The sequence below is a fragment of the Pan paniscus genome, chromosome 13, assembly GCF_029289425.2.
Source record: "Pan paniscus chromosome 13, NHGRI_mPanPan1-v2.0_pri, whole genome shotgun sequence".
Taxonomy (NCBI): domain Eukaryota; kingdom Metazoa; phylum Chordata; class Mammalia; order Primates; family Hominidae; genus Pan; species Pan paniscus.
In genome coordinates, this window is record NC_073262.2 from 140,534,941 (window position 1) to 140,553,129 (window position 18,189).

The following is an 18,189-nucleotide window of genomic DNA, read 5'->3' on the forward strand; positions in this document are numbered from 1 at the left end:
GTGAACAGCCCAGGCTTCAGGTGGAGGAGGGAGAATGGGGAACTCACAGGTGCAGCCCAAGGCCAAGAGAGAAGGAGCACTTCGTGGGGGATGCCTCTCCTCCGGGGGCTGGTAAGGGCCGGGGGGCTTCAGTGAGTGAGGATGCCCCACTGCCACCCGGAGCAAGGCTGGAGTGAGGATGAGGTGGGGGCCTGGAGCAAGGGCGAGGTGGAAGAGGGAGGAGGGGTCAGGAGGGATCGGGAGGAGGAGGAGGGGCTGGGAGGAGGAGGAGGGGCTGGGAGGAGGAGGAGGGGCTGGGAGGAGGAGGGAGAGGCCAGGAGGAGAGAGGGATCAGGAGGAAGAGGAGGGGCCAGAAGGACAGGGAGATGGAGGAGGGAACAGGAGGACCAGGAGGATGCAGAGGTCTCTGCAGAGGGGGTGGGGGGGACACAGCAAGGAGGAAAGTGGGGTCCTGCCCCCAGGGCCCACCCTGCGCCCCCACTCACCCTCCCACAGAGCCCCTTCATGCCTCAGAGTTGGGTCCCGCGGGGCCCCCAATTCCATGCAGGAGGCCACTGAGACTGGAGAGGCCCAACGCCCTATCCCCGCTCCCTGTCTGCCCTGCACGCCTCCCCCATGAGCCGCTGTCACCAGAGGGTCCCAGCCCTGCCTGCACATCAGAGCCCTCTGGTGGGAAGACCCAGGCTGCCCCAGACACCAGGCACGGTGGCTGCAGATGCAGTGACATCAACATCTAGTTTCCTGTGAGCCTTCCTGCTAAAATGAGCTGTTAAATATAATTATAAAAAGTATGTATGCTCAAGGTAGAAAACCCAAAGAAGTTGAGAGAAAAGTCCTTCGTGTTATTACCATTCTGGTGGGGATCACTCCTGTGACATTCTGCTGTGTCCCCCTCCCATGTGGACCATTTTACCCCAATCCAGGCTGTTTATGGCACCTGGTCTAACCTGCTGCTGCTTTTCAAAACTTTATTTATTTATTTAGCAGAGAGACTGGGTCTCACTAGGTTGCCCAGGCTGGTCTTGAACTCCTGGCCTCAAGCGATCCTCCTGCCTCAGCCTCCCAAAGTGCTGGGATCACAGGCATGAGAGCTGTTCTTTTGCCCAGCTTTAGAACATAAATATTTTTCCACATCTTAAAATTTTCTTCCTAAATATAATTTTAACAGCTACATAATGGAGCCACTCATAAACAATTTCTGTGACCGCTGTCCTGTTGTTTGCTGTTTTTCATAATTATAAATCTGCAGTGGACACCTTCTTACATCACTGTTATCTATATTTCACATTATTAATTTAGGATAATTCCCAGTAATGCAATTACGGGGTCAAGAGGCATCCATGAGTTTGAGATTATTGATACATATTGCCAAATTGTGTTTCAGAAAAATTGTACCAGTTTATCTTCCCTGAGGATTGCTATGAGTGCCTGCCTCAGTATCCTACACCTTCACTAGCATTCAGCATTCTTTTCTTTTTTTTGAGACAGGGTCTTATTCTGTTGCCCAGGCTGGAGTGCAGTGGCAGGAACATAGCTCACTGCAGCCTCAATCTCCCACCTCCCTGGGCTCATGTGATCCTCTGACCTAAGCCTCCCAACTAGCTGGGACTACACGTGCATCCCATCACTGGCAAATGTTTGTTGTTGTTGTTTCTTTAAGACAGAGTCTCGCTCTGTCACCCAGGCTGGAGTGCAGTGGCGCGATCTCGGCTCACTGCAAGCTCCACCTCCCAGGTCCACGCCATTCTCCTGCCTCAGCCTCCCGAGTAGCTGGGACTACAGGCACCCGCCACCACGCCCGGCTAATTTTTTGTATTTTTGGTAGAGTTGGGGTTTCACTGTGTTAGCCATTTTGTATTTCTTTTGTAGAGACAAGGTCTCACTATGTTGCCCAGGCTGCTCTCAAACTCCTAGGCTCAAGCAATCCTCCGGCCTAGGCCTCCCCCAGCGTTGCGATTACACGTGTGAGCCACCACGCCCAGCCTAGCATTCTCCTTTTTAAGAGGAGTGCCGTCTGGATGTTTGGTCTTTCATTTCACATGCTTAGTAGTCATTTGTATTTCTAGAAGAAATATTGGGCCGGGCTCAGTGGCTCACGCCCGTAATCCCAGCACTTTGGGAGGCTGAGGCAGGCGGATCACGAGGTCGGGAGATCAAGACCATCCTGGCTAACACAGTGAAACCCCGTCTCTACTAAAAATACAAAAAAAAAAAAAAAATAGCCAGGGCGTGGTGGCAGGCACCTGTAGTCCCAGCTACTCGGGAGGCTGAGGCAGGAGAATGGCATGAACCCAGGAAGTGGGGCTTGCAGTGAGCTGAGATCATGCCACTGGACTCCATCCTGGGCAACAGAGCAAGACTCTGTCTCAAAAAAAGAATAAAAATCAAAATAAATAAATAAATGAAAGTTAGCCAGGTGTGGTGGTGCACGCCTGTAATCCCAGCTATTCTGGAGGGTGAGGCAAGAGGATCACCTGAGCCCGGGAGGCAGAGGTTGCCGTGAGCCAAGATCGTGCCACTGCACTCCAGCCCGAGCAACAGAGCAAAACGCTGTCTAAAATAATAAATAAATTTTAAAAAGCGAATGTAAAGCCAAAAGTGCTTTCCCCTCAGATTTTCTGACAATTTAGACACACATTGCCTGGTCACCTTTTGCTTAAGTATAAACTCAAAAAGGACAAGAAATGTATACGTCATGAGCCAGTCAAGTGAGGACCTGTATCTTCATCTTAATAGGAGACTAAGGCTTGAACAAGCGAATGAGGTCTCCAGGATCACTCTGGGTAAGAGGTGGAGCTGGGATTTGAACCCAGGTCTGTGGGTGACAGGGCCCAGGCTCAGATATTTCATATTAGGGCCAGCCGGGGGTAGCTGGGGGACAACTGCAACCCAGGGTGTCCCCAGAGTAGACGACTCACCTGTGAGCATCAGTGATCACACTTCCTTCCCAGCAAGTAAACAACCATGAACAGTGGTGTCGGGCCTTGACTTGGGACCCAGATACACTGGAAACTCCCACCATAGGATTCAGGAACATTCCAAGCAAAGTTTGCTTCGAGCCCCAGAATAGAAGGTCCTAGCCAAAAAAGGATAATTACTCAGTGACACGAGAACTGAAACTTTAGGGAGTTAAAGCCAGGGTGTATTTTTCATGACTATTTTGAGTCCTTCAGTCCATTCTGTGTTCTTTTGGGCAGAAGAATGTCTGTACTCTGAGGGGAATTCTTTTATCGCATCCTCACTGACGGAGCTCACAACATTTATTGAAAGTTTCAGCTGTCACTTCTGTATAAATAAACAGGATGAAGTGGGCAGCCAACTGCACATTAGAGATATTTTTAGACGTGGGTGGCACTGCAATCCAGAAGGCTGACATATCAAGGAGAGAGTGCCTGGTCCCAGAATAGCCCACCCACACATGGCCCTATCTGCCTCAGCGTGGCCTCGGCGTGGGTTCTGTGGTGGCGTGGCTTCCTGCATCCGCTCCTTCCTGTTCTGTTTGGCCAGTGCAGAGATGGCAATAGCTCCTCCTAAAAATGCCACAGCTCCGCTCCTCAGAGGACAGGGGTCAGTGTTCAGGATCATGTGTCACTGGATCTGCAGAACACCAAAAACTAAACTGCCTGCAGGTTTGGTGGGTCTGAGATATGGGACAGGATCATCATTCAAAGCAGCCTTCATTGGTCAGATGCAGTGGCTCACGCCTGTAATCCCAACACTTTGGGAAGCCAAGGAGGGTGGATCACCTGAGGTCAGGAGTTCGAGACCAGCCTGGCCAACATAGTGAAACCCCATCTCTACTAAAAATACAAAAATTAGCCAGGCATGGTGGACCATGTCTGTAGTCCCAGCTACTTAGGAGGCTGAGGCAGGAGAATCGCTTGAACCTGGGAAGCGGAGGTTGCAGTGAGCTGAGATTGTACCACTGCACTCCAGCCTGGGCAACACAGCAAGACTCTGTCTCAAAAAAAAAAAAAAAAGGCAGCGTTCTCACTGTTTAGCCCTGTAGTTGAGAAGGCTAGACTTGGTTTTCAGCAACAATAACATGTCTAACATTTACCATGGACCGGCCACATAACGTGCACTCATTCGTTTTTCCCCCACGATGAGACTCAAACCGTCACGACTTCCTGTGGCTTTTTCCACTTCTGTTTTCTTCTTGAAACATGAGTCCTTGTTCACCTGGAGAGACCACACACCCCAATGCCTACAGGCACGGCACACTCTCTGCTGCCTTTCCCTCCTCATGCCTCATCTACTAGGCCTCTTGGATGGGCTAAGGGAGGCCCTGCGCACTCAGGGCAGTGACCTAGAGGGCAGCCAGGGAGGAAAAACAGTGACCGTACGATAGGGGCGGGGGTAGAGGGGTGCTGAGATGCCGGAGAGGCCCCTACTTTTTCTGTATAGCCTCTTAAAGCCCCCCAGGGGTCTCCTCACATTTAATTTATGGCCTCTGATCCATTTACTCACTTTCTAGATTAAATATAAGGAAAAATACCCTTCTATTATCTTCATTTTCACTGTTTTTGGGGCCCTTCATCTATTTATGTGGATCTCAAATTCTTTCTTATCACTGAAGAACTTTCTTTGACATTTCTTGTAGCACAGGTCTGCTGGCAATGAATTCTCTCAGCTGCTTTTTTCTCAAAAGGTTCTTATATCAACCTCTTTTTTTTTTTTTTTTTTTTTTTTTTTAAAGACAGTCTTGCTCTGTCACCCAGGCTGGAGTGCAATGGCGTGATCTCAACTCACTGCAACCTCCGCCTTGAACATACCAAGGTTATGTTCAAGGCTTGGGGTGGGTTCTCTGTGTACTGGTCCAGCCTCAGTTTAGACAGGCCCTTCCCTGTGCCCTTCACCCCAGCATTCCTACCCCTCTTCCCTGTGGCAAACTCTGTCGGGGTCTTGGGTGCGACTGTCCTGTCCCTTCCCCAGCGAGAAGAGACCTCTGGTGGCGGTGGTGGTGGTGGTGGTGGTGGTGGTGTTTTTGAGACAGAGTCTTGCTCTGTCACTCAGGCTGGAGTGCAGTGGAATGATCTCGGCTCACTGCAACCTCCACCTCCTGGGTTCAAGCGATTCTCTTGCCTCAGCCTCCCTAGTAGCTGGGATTACAGGTGCCCGCCACTGTGCCTGGCTAATTTTTGTATTTTTAGTAGAGATAGGGTTTCACCATCTTGGCCAGGCTGGTCTTGAACTTCTGACCTTGTGATCCACCCGCCTCGGCCTCCCAAAGTGCTGGGATTACAGGCGTTAAGCCACCACACCCAGCCAAGGCCTCTGTTTTCTATGGTGCAGGATCGTAGGCCAGGATGGTTTCCTGGTGCCCTTCCAAGGAAAAAGAGTTCCTTCCTATCCTTCCCCTAGCCATGGTGTGTCTTTGTCTGTGCCCTGGGGGTGACAGGCTGTGCTGTTCCTCCCTCAGCAGCCTAAGGCATCTGCTTCCCAGGAGAGAAGAGTCTGGGATGGTGGAAAGGGCTTTGAGCCTGTTCCTACCCTGGCTGCAGCCCTGGTGGCACAACTTCCACAGCAAGCCTGGCATCACACTGGCATCATGGATACGGGGGTGAAGGGGACTCAGCACCTGCCCTAGAGGCACTCAGGCTGCCCCCATGGGGCAAGGGCTCATTCAAGGCTCTCTGGCTTACGGATGCCCACTGTGGCCTCAACCCCCAGTGAGTGCAACTTGGACCCAGACAAGGAAGTGTCCAAGCTGTGGCCAGATCTGGCCACCAAGGGCGAGGGACAGTGGTGAGGTGTGAGACCCGTGCAGTCACACCCTGGCCCTCTCACCTGGCAGCCCTCCAGCCTTCCCAAACCTCCATTTCCCTGTCTACAAAACAATGGGTAACAGCGGTCCCCGAGCATGAGCGAGCTCACACACAGGCCTTGCCGACCGAGCCTGTGCCTGTCATGCAGGGGTACCCAGTGGACCTTCATGATAGCAGCAGTTATCATGGAATGGTGACAACAGTGAATGCCACCAAGACCCCTTCAGGCCATCAGTCCCTAAGAACAGGCTCTGAGCCCCATGAAACGCCAGAGGGGCCTTTCTTCCTGAGTCTCAGGGCTGTTCTGTGAAGCAGGAGGTCACAGGGGGTTGGAGGGAATGCAGGGCTGGAGGCAGAAGGAGCCGGCGTGGTCTGGGCTCTACCCATGGCCAGTGATGTCTCAGAGCCTCAGTTTCCTCTGCTGGAAGAGGCACTTGACACCCACGTCCTGGGTTGGAAGATGACACGGAAAAGCACCGATGGCTGGGTCCACTTGGGTTTTGTCCACTTCATTTCAAAGGGCATCCTGTGGCCTACAAACCCACATCTATGGAGAAAGTTGTTCAGAAACAGATGGCGTTTGCTCTCCCCAGAGAGCCCTGGGGAGCAGAGTCCTGAGAGCACCTAAGGGGCAGGGTGGGAATGAGCTCACCCGCTGTGGCTTCGAGGGTTAAAATTCCTGGAGCAGAGGGGACTCCGCGATGGCTTCTCTCCAAGCCAAGCCCAAGGAACACCCCAATGGCACACCCTCTGCCCGTGCCGCCCAGGCCCCTGGCTCGGCACGGCCACCTCCACTCCCTTCCTTCTAGCCTGGTGGCAGCCATACCTGTGGGTAAAGTCACCTGCAGCCGTGGCAGGATAGGGTCAGAGGCCCTGTGGTGAAGTCCATATGGGGTCACATGCACCCGGTCACACACAGAGAAGAACACAGTCACACCCCCACACACAGTCACACACACAATAACACAGTCACACCTGCACACACAGTCACACACACAGAATAACACAGTCACACCTGCACACACAGGTTCACACACACACACAGAATAACAGTTACACCCACACACAGGGACACACACAGAATAACACAGTCACACCCACACACACAAAGAATAACAGTTACACAGGGACACACACAGAATAACACAGTCACACACCCACAGACAATAACAAGTTACACTCACACACAGGGACACACATACAGAGAGAATAACACAGTCACACACACACACAATCACACACAGAGAATAACACAGTCACACACACACAGAGTAACACAGTGTTACACAGTCACACATAGAATGTCACACACTCAGAGAATAACAGTCACACACAGAGAATAACAGTCACACCCACACACAGTCACACACAGAATAACACAATTACATATACATAGTCACACACACAGTAACACACAGAATAACAGTCACACACACAGAATAACAGTTACACAGTCACACAGAATAACACAGTCACACAGTCACACACAGAATAACAGTCACACAGAATAACACAGCTATACACACACAGTCACACACAGGGAATAACAGCCACTCACAGATAACAGTTACACAGTCACATGGTCACACACAGAGAATAACAGTAACACACAGTCACACAGAAAATAGTCACACACAGTCACACACAAAATAACAGTCACACAATGTCACACACAGTCACAAAGAGAATAGTCACACAGTCACATGCAGAATAACACAGTTACAGCCACACACAGAGAATAACAGTCACACACAGTCACACACACAGAATAACACAGTCATCCACACAGAGTCACACACAGAATAACAGTCACACACACAGAGTCACACACAGTCAATAATAGTCACATACACAGTCACACAGAAAATAGTCACACACACAGTCACACAGAGAATAACAGTCACACATTGAATAACAGTCACACACAGTCACACACAGAATAACAGTTACACATAGTCACACACAGTCACACACAAAGAATAACAGTTACAGTCACATACAGAATAACAGTCACACACAGACGCGACACCAGCCTGCGACCTTGCCCAGGGTGGCAGAAGGAGCTGGTGGCAGAGGAGCTGGTGGCTGAGGTTCGGGCCTTATTGGCCACCCAGCCTGGCTTGTCCTCCTGGTGCAGACAGAGCTGCGAGGGGCCCCACGGCCACGCCAGGGCTTCCTGCACCACGGGCCGCCATGCAGGTCGCCTTGGAGTCCCTTTGGAGCCATCGGGCCCCTGCCCTCCTGGATCCAGGGCCACTGCCTCGGCGTCGGGGCTTCTCCGAGCCAAGCTTCAGGGCTGCATGAGGGGCCACGGTGCAGCAGCCCGGGCTGGGGTCCCACGTTGGATCCCCCGCCTGCCCAGGGTCTTACCACCTCCTCTTCCATCCGCAGGAGCTACAGGGAGCTGGCCGACTGCACCTGGCACATGGCGGAGAAGCTGGGCTGCTTCTGGCCCAATGCAGAGGTGGACAGGTTCTTCCTGGCAGTGCATGGCCGCTACTTCAGGAGCTGCCCCATCTCAGGCAGGGCCGTGCGGGACCCGCCCGGCAGCATCCTCTACCCCTTCATCATGGTCCCCATCACGGTGACCCTGCTGGTGACGGCACTGGTGGTCTGGCAGAGCAAGCGCACTGAGGGCATTGTGTAGGCGGGGCCCAGGCTGCCCGCAGGTGCACCCAGGCTGCAGGATGAGGCCAGGCAGGCCTGGGCAGGGGCAGCTTCTGGAGCCTTGGGACAGAGCAGGCCCACAATGCCCCCCTTCTTCCAGCCAAGAAGAGCTCACAGGAGTCCAGAGTAGCCGAGGCTCTGGTATTAACCTGGAAGCCCCCCTGGCTGGAGGCCACCGCCACCCTAGGAAGGGGGCAGGGACGTGACCTTGACTTACCTCTGGAAAGGGTCCCAGCCTAGACTGCTTACCCCATAGCCACATTTGTGGATGAGTGGTTTGTGATTAAAAGGGATGTTCTTGAACTTGGAAAGACTCATTATCTCTGGGTACCCATCACTGGGAGAAGGGTGGAAACCCAGGCCCTGCGGACTCTCTTTCCTCTAACAGGAGGAATCAGGGGCCTTTGCTCGGGGGTGGCATTGGAGCCAGTGCTGAGTGCACTGAGGTGCTCCTGGGGATTCTGGGGCCCTTGCTGCCCCCCAGCGACACAGTCCAGACCAGGGCTGGACACACTGAGCTCACAGACCAGGAAGGGCTGGGACCCTCCCCACAGATGCCTGGGGCCTCGGGTGCAGGCTCTCTTCTTGTCTGTCCCCGAGGCATCACCAGGCTTGGCCCTCTGCCCGTCACCTCCCTGCTCTCCATCCATGCTTCTGCCCACGCCCCTACCTGCAGCTTCCAGAAGCCTCTGGCTCCCCAAAGGAGCCCCTCCACGGTCCCTCTGGGGTGTCCCCTGAGTTCAGACCCCTCCTCTCGGGTCCCTGCAGCCCCCAGGACCTGTCCCTTCTCCAGTGACTGAGAAGAGTGTCCACTCCCCCATCACCTTCAGCGTGTCCTCTCCCTCTGCCCCACATGACAGCCCCATCCAAACACGGCAGCCGGTGCCGTGGCCTTGTAGGTTCAGCTGTAGCCCACCACAGCCACGTGGGGCCACCCACCGCCCAGGCTGGGCTGAGCCCACCAGACCCCAGGCAGCCCATCACAGCAGCCTCCCCCAGTAGAGCCCCTGAGCCTCTTCCCGGGTGTTGCGGTCCCCACCCCACGCCCACAAGGTGCACCCATCACGGGCAGTCCCCACCTCCCCACCCAGCCAGTCCCAAGAGGCATCCCCAGCCTAAGAGACCAGAAGGAGCCCCGAGTGGCTTCTCGGCTTCTCCAGCGGAACCGTGGCTGTGGTGTGGGCCCGTTTTCCCAAGAGGAGCAGGCGTGGCTGTACCTTACACTGGGTCAGGAGAGGAGCCCAGGGTCTACTGACAGTGGGCGGTGGCCTCAGGGACTGATCCTAGTCTCTGTCTTGTTGGGAACCGCCGGGACTCCACTGTCCGTGACCCAGTCTCAGCCTTGGGCCCTCAGTGAAGGTCTGGTCAGTCTGCTACGCCAGGCCCCAGCTTCCTCCGCTTCTAGGATGTCATCACCTGTGAGTGGAGAAGCCGAGGGTGCTCTGGGGCCAGTGGCTTTGGGCCACAAGGAAATAATAAGAATGACAACAGCAGTAGCGTTTGCGTGAGCCGGGCACTGCGCTGTGAACTTGTGCTCATAAAACTCTCAGAGAAGCCCCTTGAGGGAGGGCCTGTCGTTGTGCCCATTTCACAGAGGAGGAAAAGAGAGTTCAAGTCACTTGCCTGAGTTACTTCAATAATCTGTCCAAGAAGATTCCTTGAGAGACTCCAATACACAGGACAGGTGAAGGCGAAGAGGGGCCAGGATGCTGCCTCCCCCTTCTCTCCTCTGTTCCCCCCTCAGCTCCTCCCCCGCCTGCCCCCTCGGCCACACTGGGGTCCAGGCCTCACCCCTGTGTTCACAAGCTGGCCTTTCCTGAGAGGCCCCAGTGAGGGCGAGGAGACGGGAGGTGGGAGCTTCTCACATGATTTCGACCTGCGATACTGACGGCATCTCTCAGACAACCTGCAGCCGGGCCAACCTGGGTTGGGGGGCTGTGCTGGGACCTAAGTCAGGGACCACCGGAGGAGGTAGCCCTTGAGCCACCCTGGAGCCCGGGCCATGGCTGGGTCGGTCGGGTAGGCAGGCCTGGGAGCTTGGGATGGAGTCCTCCTGCAGGGGACTGGGGAAAAGAGGGATTCACTGAAAATTACCACCAAAACAGTGCCCACGGGGATGGCCCACAGGTCCACTCCGGGAACATTATCAGTGAGGCCAGGCTGGGGCTGTCCTCTTACCAGTAAGCATTTGTCACCTTAGTTGACGATGCTTTTTAAGACACTGTCTAGTCCACACCACTCACTCTGACATCTCCACTTCCAGAAATCTCACCCCTCCGTGGGATCCAGGGACCCCTGAGCCCTCAGCCAGCTCTTCCTCCATCTGCCTCCTTTCCTAAGGCCCCAGTTGTAACCCACCTGTACTCTTATGTCACAAAGTGGTTATGAGAGCTGGAAGAAAATGGGACGATTGTCTCGGCTCATCCCCCACTTCTCCCCTAGAAAGCCAGGGAGCCCTGAGGACCCTAGTGGCTAGCCCAAGGTCACACTGCCAGTGGCAGAGCCCCAGGCCCTGGCTTCAGCAGCCCCGCGGCCCCCGGGCCCCCAGGTGGGGATGCAGAGCCCACTGCTGCCCATGCAGAATCCTCCCAGAATCCGTTTTAGGGCTGTAGCATCTTCAAGGACAAAGCCCTCACCTTGCCATGTGCTTTGCCAGCCGTGTGTGTGTGTGTGCGCATGTGTGTGCGTGTGTGCATGTGCGTGCGCATGCATGTGTGTGCGTGTGTGTGCATGTGTGCATGTGTGCGTGTGTGTGTGTACAAACAGTAACCTTCAAGTGCAACTATCCCTTCCAATATTCTATTGCTTTATTCAGTGGTCACGACGTGGGTTTTTCATTGGTTCCAGGCCTGCTGTTTGCTGCTGGTTGTAGTTGTGGAGGGGTGTGTTATACTTTGTGGACATGAATCTCCTGCCACACATCTTTCTAGGTGGCCACTCACAGCTGTGCTACCACTTGCCTCAGATTAATAAGATTTGTTTTGATTAAGGAAAGTAACCTTTCCCAGGACACCGGGACCGTGGCTGCTTTTCACATCACAGCACCGACAGACCCTCATGACCACTGCCCCATTATAGGGAAACAGACCAAGGGAAACTAGACACTGACATTCAGAGGCTGGTTTTATGTGGAAGAAGGTGTTCCCAGAGCACTCTAATCAAAAAAGGTCTGATCCAAAAGATTTCACCCAACTTCATAAACTTCAGAGTGTTGGCTGTTCTGGAAGAAGGATGGTATGCCTATTCTACAACTTGGAAAAGTGTGTCTACCGTCATCAGAAATAAATGTGACAGGCCGGGCATGGTGGATCATGCCTGTAATCCCAGCACTTTGGGAGGCCAAGGTGGGCAGGCAGATCACTTGAGGTCAGGAGTTCGAGACCAGCCTGGCCAACATGGTGAAACCCCGTCTCTACTAAAATTACAAAAAATTAGCCAGGTGTGGTGGTGCACACCTGTAATCCCAGCTACTCAGGAGGCTGAAGCAGGAGAATCACTTGAACCCAGGAGGCGGAGGTTGCAGTGAGCTGAAATGGCGCCACTGCACTCCAGGCCGAGCAGGAGAGTGAGACGAAGAGGAGGGGAGGGGAGGGTAGGGGCCGCAGAAAAGACCGCGCTGAGACCAGGTCTTCCTTACTGTCCCGCCTCCACACACTCGCAACTCACAGGGACAATAATGGCATCTTCTTCAAGTGGGTATTATGTTAATGAGGTAAAATGAGTTAGTCTGAGTTTTCCGAGAAGTAGATGTGGAGACTGGGTTTCAGATGCAGGGTGGTTATTGGGGTAAACTCCGGAAGCGTTAGGGAGCCAGGGGGGAAGACCAGGGGATCTGCCCTAGGCTGCCATGCCGTCTGAGGTTCCACAAAGCCATGGGAGTGTCCTTGCACCAAAGCCAGCTGTCAGAGCCTTCCTGGGGGAGGAGGTCTGCCTTAATCCCTTCCCACCCCAGCCTCAAGCAGTGGGGCAGCCCTCGTGAAGCGTGGTCTCGCAGGAAGCCACGAGGCATTTCAGAGCCAGCAGCTGGGGCCCTCGGTCGGCTCTGCTCCCTTGGTTGAACCAAAGAATGTGGCCTTATCTGGAAATAAGGACTTTGCAGGTGTAATTAGTTAAATTCAAATAAGATTGTACTTGATTAAAGTGGGCCCTGCATTCAATATGCCCGTGTCCTTAGAGAAGAGGGGATACACCAGGACACAGAGAGAAGGCCATGGAGGTTGGAGCCATGCAGCGAAGAAACGGGTTGGCCGAGGTATCGCTCCAGAAGCTGCGAGACACAGAGGCTCCCCGCAGACCCTTCAGAGGACACAGCCTCCGCAGCCCCTCCTGAAATCACCGCTCAGTAGGCGTTATCATTAGAATGCTTTAGACAGTACTAACAGTGCGCAATGTCGTTACTTTAAAATTATCCAAGCTAAGGGAAGAGATGAGGGTGATGGAGAATTTCTCAGTATTTAGACTGGACTTCAGAATGTGCGTTTGCGAAGGTTTAGGGGGAGCAAGAGAGCTTTCGGTTTTCCTTCTTCCTCGTCAGGTCACGATGGGCAGCGGGTGAGGTCTACGGGCAAGGCCAGCTGTGGCTGGGATGGGCAAAGCTCTGCCCTTACCAGGATGCCCTGTCCGCTCAGGTTCCTGGTCAAGTATTTGCACATCACAAGGCTGGGAACCAAGAACTGAACGCCGGCACGTAGGGTGGTAAAGGAGAGGTGGGCCGGGCATGGAAGCACCGTCCCTTCTCCAGCCTTCTCTGATGGGCCCAGGACGGGAGGCAGTGTTGACACAGGGAGGGCCTGGGGTCTCTACTAAGCTGACTGGGAAACCAGTGGCAGGGGTGTGTGTGTGTGTGTGTGTGTGTGTGTGTGTGTGTGTGTGTATGTTTGATTTTTGGTTTTGGGGGGGTATTTTGTTCTTTTTTTTTAATTAATTTTTTTTTTTTTGAGAAAGAGTCTTACTCTGTCGCCCAGGCTGGAGTGCAGTGGCGTGATCACGACTCACTGCAACCTCCACCTACCAGGTTCAAGCAATCTCCTGCCTCAGCCTCCGGAGTAGCTGGAATTACAGGCATGTGCCACCACGCCCAGCTAATTTTTGTATTTTTAGTAGAGACGGAGTTTCGCCATGTTGGCCAGGCTGGTCTCAAACTCTTGAGCTCAGGTGATCTGCCCACCTTGGCCTCCCAAAGTGCTGGCATTACAGGTGTGAGCCACCACACTCGGCCTCCAAAGCCAATTTTAATTAAAAGAAATGAGATTGAGTGGCTTTATTGTGTCCTGAGCTGGAGAAACACTCTCTTATCCAGAGCTTGTCATAAAAATCCATGTCATAAAATGTCACAGAAATCCATAGGAAAAAAATGAATTGGAAGTCAAAAAAGCTTTAAAAAGCAAGGGAAAAATATGGAATTTAGCATGGGAAATGGAATTGCCCAAGTACGTCACTTAATGTTTGTCTTAATGAGCTCCCAGAAATAAAATTGCTCTGGGGACAGGGTTTCTTGTAAACCAAGAAGCAGCTCTGGATTGGAAAAATCTTCAAAGAAAGGACATCCCTGTTGGATTTGCTACTAAGGAGGCCACAGACAGCCTGGGAGCGGAGGGGCAGAGGCAGCACCAGAATGCACAATGAGCCTGAGCCTGGGAACAGGTCACTCCTGCCGGAGAGAAAGCCCTGAGGCCTCTGGAGATGCAATCTGCCTCTTGTTTGTCAGAAATGAAAACTAGGCTGGGCACGGTGGCTCACGCCTGTAATCCCAGCACTTTGGGAGGCTGGGAGTCGGGGTGGGGGGATCATTTGAGGTCAGGAGTTCCAGACCAGCCTGACCAACTTGGTGAAACCCCCAGTCTCTACTAAAAATCCAAAAAAATTAGCCAAGCGTGGTGGCACGAGCCTGTAATCCTAACCACGCTGGAGGCTGAGGCAGGAGAATCACTTGAATCTGGGAGGCGAAGGTTGCTTTGAGCTGAGATCACACCACTACACTCCAGCCTGGGAGACAGAGAGACTCCATCAGATAGATAAATGGATAGATCGATAGGTAGATAGATAGATAGATAGATAGATAGATAGATAGATAGATAGATAGATAGATAGATAATGGTACCATCTTTCTGGAGGCCAAGTTGGAAATATGTACCAAAAGTCTTAAAATGCTTATTCCCGGTAATTTCCCTTCTAAGAATATATCCCAAGGACATAATTAAAGATGTGCAAAAGGACAGGAGGGAAAGATCTTCACCTGGAGTTATTTATAAGAGCAAAGGGTGGAAACACCCTCAGTGCCCAACACTGGAGGACTGTCAATCAGATTAAAACTCAGATGACAGGGAAAAACTGTTCAATCCAATCAAATCCAGATGACAGGGAAAAACTGTTCAATCCAATCAAATCCAGATGACAAGGAAAATGGGTTCTTTTTTTTTTTTTTTTTCCAGAAACAGAGTCTCACTCTGTCACCCAGGCCTTGGAGTGCAGTGGCACAATCTTGGTTTACTCACTGCCACCTCCACCTCCTGGGTTCAAACGATTCTTCTGCCACAGTCTCCCCAGTAGCTGGGATTACAGGTGTGCACCACCATGCCTGGCTATATTTTTGTATTTTTAGTAGAGACAGGGTTTCCCCATGTTGGCTAGGCTGGTCTCGAACTCCTGATCACAAGTGATTCACCCACCTTGGCCTCCCAAAGTGCTGGGATTACAGGCGTGAGCCATCCACCATGCCTGGCTGGGAAAAACAAGTTCTTAAATTAAGTACATGGGAATTTTTTTTCATAGTGTAGAGTTAATTGGAAAAGGCAGATTATGAAAAAGGAGAGTGAACTGATCTCAATTTTGGTGTATGTGTGAACACATTCCCCAGGCCATATCCAAGTAGGGGGAGAGCACATAATACAACTAGCAGAAACGATAACAACACAACAGGCTATGGTCTGGATCTAGGTGCCACATCCCAATTACTGGGCTGTCACTCCCTGGCATTAGATCAGCCTTGGCAGGTTCTGAGTCTTTTTTTTTTTTTTTTTTTTTTTTTTTAGACGGAGTCTCGCTGTGTCTCCCAGGCTGGAGTGCGGTGGTGCAATCTCTGCTCGCTGCAACCTCCACCTCCCAGGTTCAAGCAATTCTCCTGCCTCAGCCTCCCAAGTAGCTGGGATCACAGGTGCCCACTACCATACCTGGCTAATTTTTACATTTTTAGTAGGGACGGGGTTTCACCATGTTGCCCAGGCTGGTCTTGAACTCCTGACAAGTGGTCCACCCACCTCGCCCTCCCACAGTGCTGGGATTACAGACATGAGCCACGATGCCCAGCAGGTTCTGATCTTGACTGGACCACTTTTTAGCTGAGTGACTTTGAGCAAACCTTTCATCTTTCTGATAATTTTGTGTGCATGGAAAAGATGACTTAGCATTGGTCACATGCCCTATTCCAAGGATGGTGTTTGAGCTCCAAAGAGCAGGCCACCTGCCAGAGGACCCGTATTTTGTGGGGACAGGGATGAGAAAGGGCAAGAAGAGAGCAGATGTAGGCTGGGAGCCTTGAGAACGGGAGAGGAAAGAGGTTTCAATACATTTTTCTCTAGATTGTGAACATAATTGCACTTTGGTTCCCCCTAGAACAAATTTAAGAAGGACCTAAATTGCTTTTCAAGGCTATTTTAGGAGGTGAACTTGGATCTGACTTTGTTTTTTTTCTTCCTGGGCCTGTGCGGAGGTGGGCCATGGGTGCCCATCTTTATTTGGGTTACAAAAATGTGAAGGGGGTGCAGAGGAACAGCAGGAAGAGAGCAGCCCTCCAAAGCATCCCTCTCTGCCCCACCCCAGCCACAATCCTTGGGCCTGGGGACAGTGCTCATGCCCCCACGTGAATCGCTCCCCCACAGACACTCTAGCAGGAGGCCGGGGAAGTTTGCTTCCTGTTTTCTGGGGGCAGGGCGGGAGGCAGACAGGGGTGACTGGAGGTGCATGTCCATGACAGGTGGCAGCTGCTTTCCATCCCCAGTGCATCCTGCCATGAGAGCACCTACATCCCAGCCCTGCCCCTGCTACCTAAGATCTCTTCTTACAAGAAGCAGTGCCACCTTTAAAATGGTTCAAATGGTCAGGCCGGGTGCAATGGCTCCCACTTGTAATCCTAGTACTTTGGGAGACTGAGGAGAGCAGATTGCTTGAGCTCAGGAGTTCGAGACCAGCCTGGGCAACATGACGAAACCCCATCTCTACCAAAAATACAAAAACTTAACCAGGTGTGGTGGCGCACACCTGTGGTCCCAGCTACTCTGGAGGCTGAGGTGGGAGGATCACTTAAGCCCAGAGGTGGGAGGCTGCAGCGAGCCAAAATCATGCCACCGCACTCCAGTGTGGGTGACAGAGCAAGACCCCATCTCAAAAAAAAAAAAGTTTCAGATGGTCATAGGTGTGAAAGTATATAATGTAAATAAAATGTTTTTAAAAACAGTATTTTTAAAAGTTGTAGCATAGAAGTGATGGCACCAAACTGCCTTAGTTGAAACCAAATCCTGGCTGTGCTGATTAAAAATGGTGAGGCAGGCTGGGCACAGTGGCTGGCCACGCACTTTGGGAAGCTGAGGCTGAGGCTGGAGGATCACTTGAGCCCAGGAGTTTGAGACCAGCCTAGGCAACATAGTGAGACCTCATCTCTACAAAAAAGTTTAAAAAATTAGCTGGGTGTGGCGGCATGTGCCTGTAGTCCCAGCTACTCAGGAGGCTGTGGGGGAGGATCGCTTGGGCTGGGGAGGCAGTAAGCCATGATCACACCACTGCACTCCAGCCTGGGTGACAGAATAAGACCCCATGTCAAAAAAAAAAAAAAAAAAGAAAGAAAGGCGAGGCAAGCTCCTCAACCCTCTGGGCTTCAGTGTCATCACCTGCAGAGGGCTGGCCATGGACACTTCAGGGACTCACAGTGAAGACAGCCCTTGGCCATCTGGCGGGCACATGGCAAACGCTGCTAACCGGGGCCATAGTGATTCACTTTCACCGCAGGGCTGGGAGCTGTGGCTGCACGTGCACGTGAACATATGTGGGTAAATGCTCCTGTCTCTCAGTGTTCCCAGCCCTTCTGCACAGAAGGTCGGGTGAGTCAAAGGGAGAATAATCGGTGATCATAATGATAGGAAACAATCGAGTTTGGGGATTGTCTCCTCCTCCTCGGGCTCGGCTGAGGATAAAGCAGTGCAGTCGGGGGTCTGCTCAAGCTGCTGCTATAACAGGCTGGGGACTTAAACAACAGAAGTGCGTTTCTTGCAGCTGTGGAGGCTGGAAGCCTGAGATCAAGGGGTCGGCAGGGTTGGTTCCTTCTGATGCCTCTCTTCTTGGCTTGTCATTTCCTCCCTGCCTGACATGGTCATCTTTCTGTGCCTGCATCCTAATCTTTTTTTTTTCTTTTGAGACAGGGTCTCGCCCAGTCACCTAGGCTGGAGTGCAGTGGCGCAATCTCCGCTCGCTGCAGCCCCCACCTCCCGGGTTCAAGCAATTCTCCCACCTCAGCCTCCCAAGGAGCTGGGATTACAGGTGTGTGCCACCACGCTTGGCTAATTTTTGTATTTTTAATAGAGACAGGGTTTCACCATGTTGGCCAGGCTGGTCTTGAACCCTTGACCTCAGGTGATCCACCCATATTGGCCTCCCAAAGTGCTGGGATTACAGGCATGAGCCACTGCACCTGGCCCTAATCTTCTCTTCTTATAAGGGCACAGTCACATTGGGTTAGGGCCCACCCAGTGACCTCATTTAACCT

General features: G+C 52.5%; 1 protein-coding gene across 2 annotated transcripts in view; it reads left to right on the forward strand.

Annotated features, from left to right (window-relative positions):
* Nucleotides 1-18,189, forward strand: part of RAMP1 (receptor activity modifying protein 1) — a 66,213-nt gene that overhangs the window by 42,588 nt on the left and 5,436 nt on the right. The window contains exon 3 of one of the 2 annotated variants that reach the window (XM_055109267.1): nt 17,846-17,963. In XM_055109267.1, coding sequence (XP_054965242.1) covers nt 17,846-17,963 — 118 coding nt within the window. Of the gene's footprint in view, nt 1-8,159; nt 8,739-17,845; nt 17,964-18,189 lie in introns of those variants that run through there. The other variant, XM_014344106.3, reaches the window with a different exon arrangement.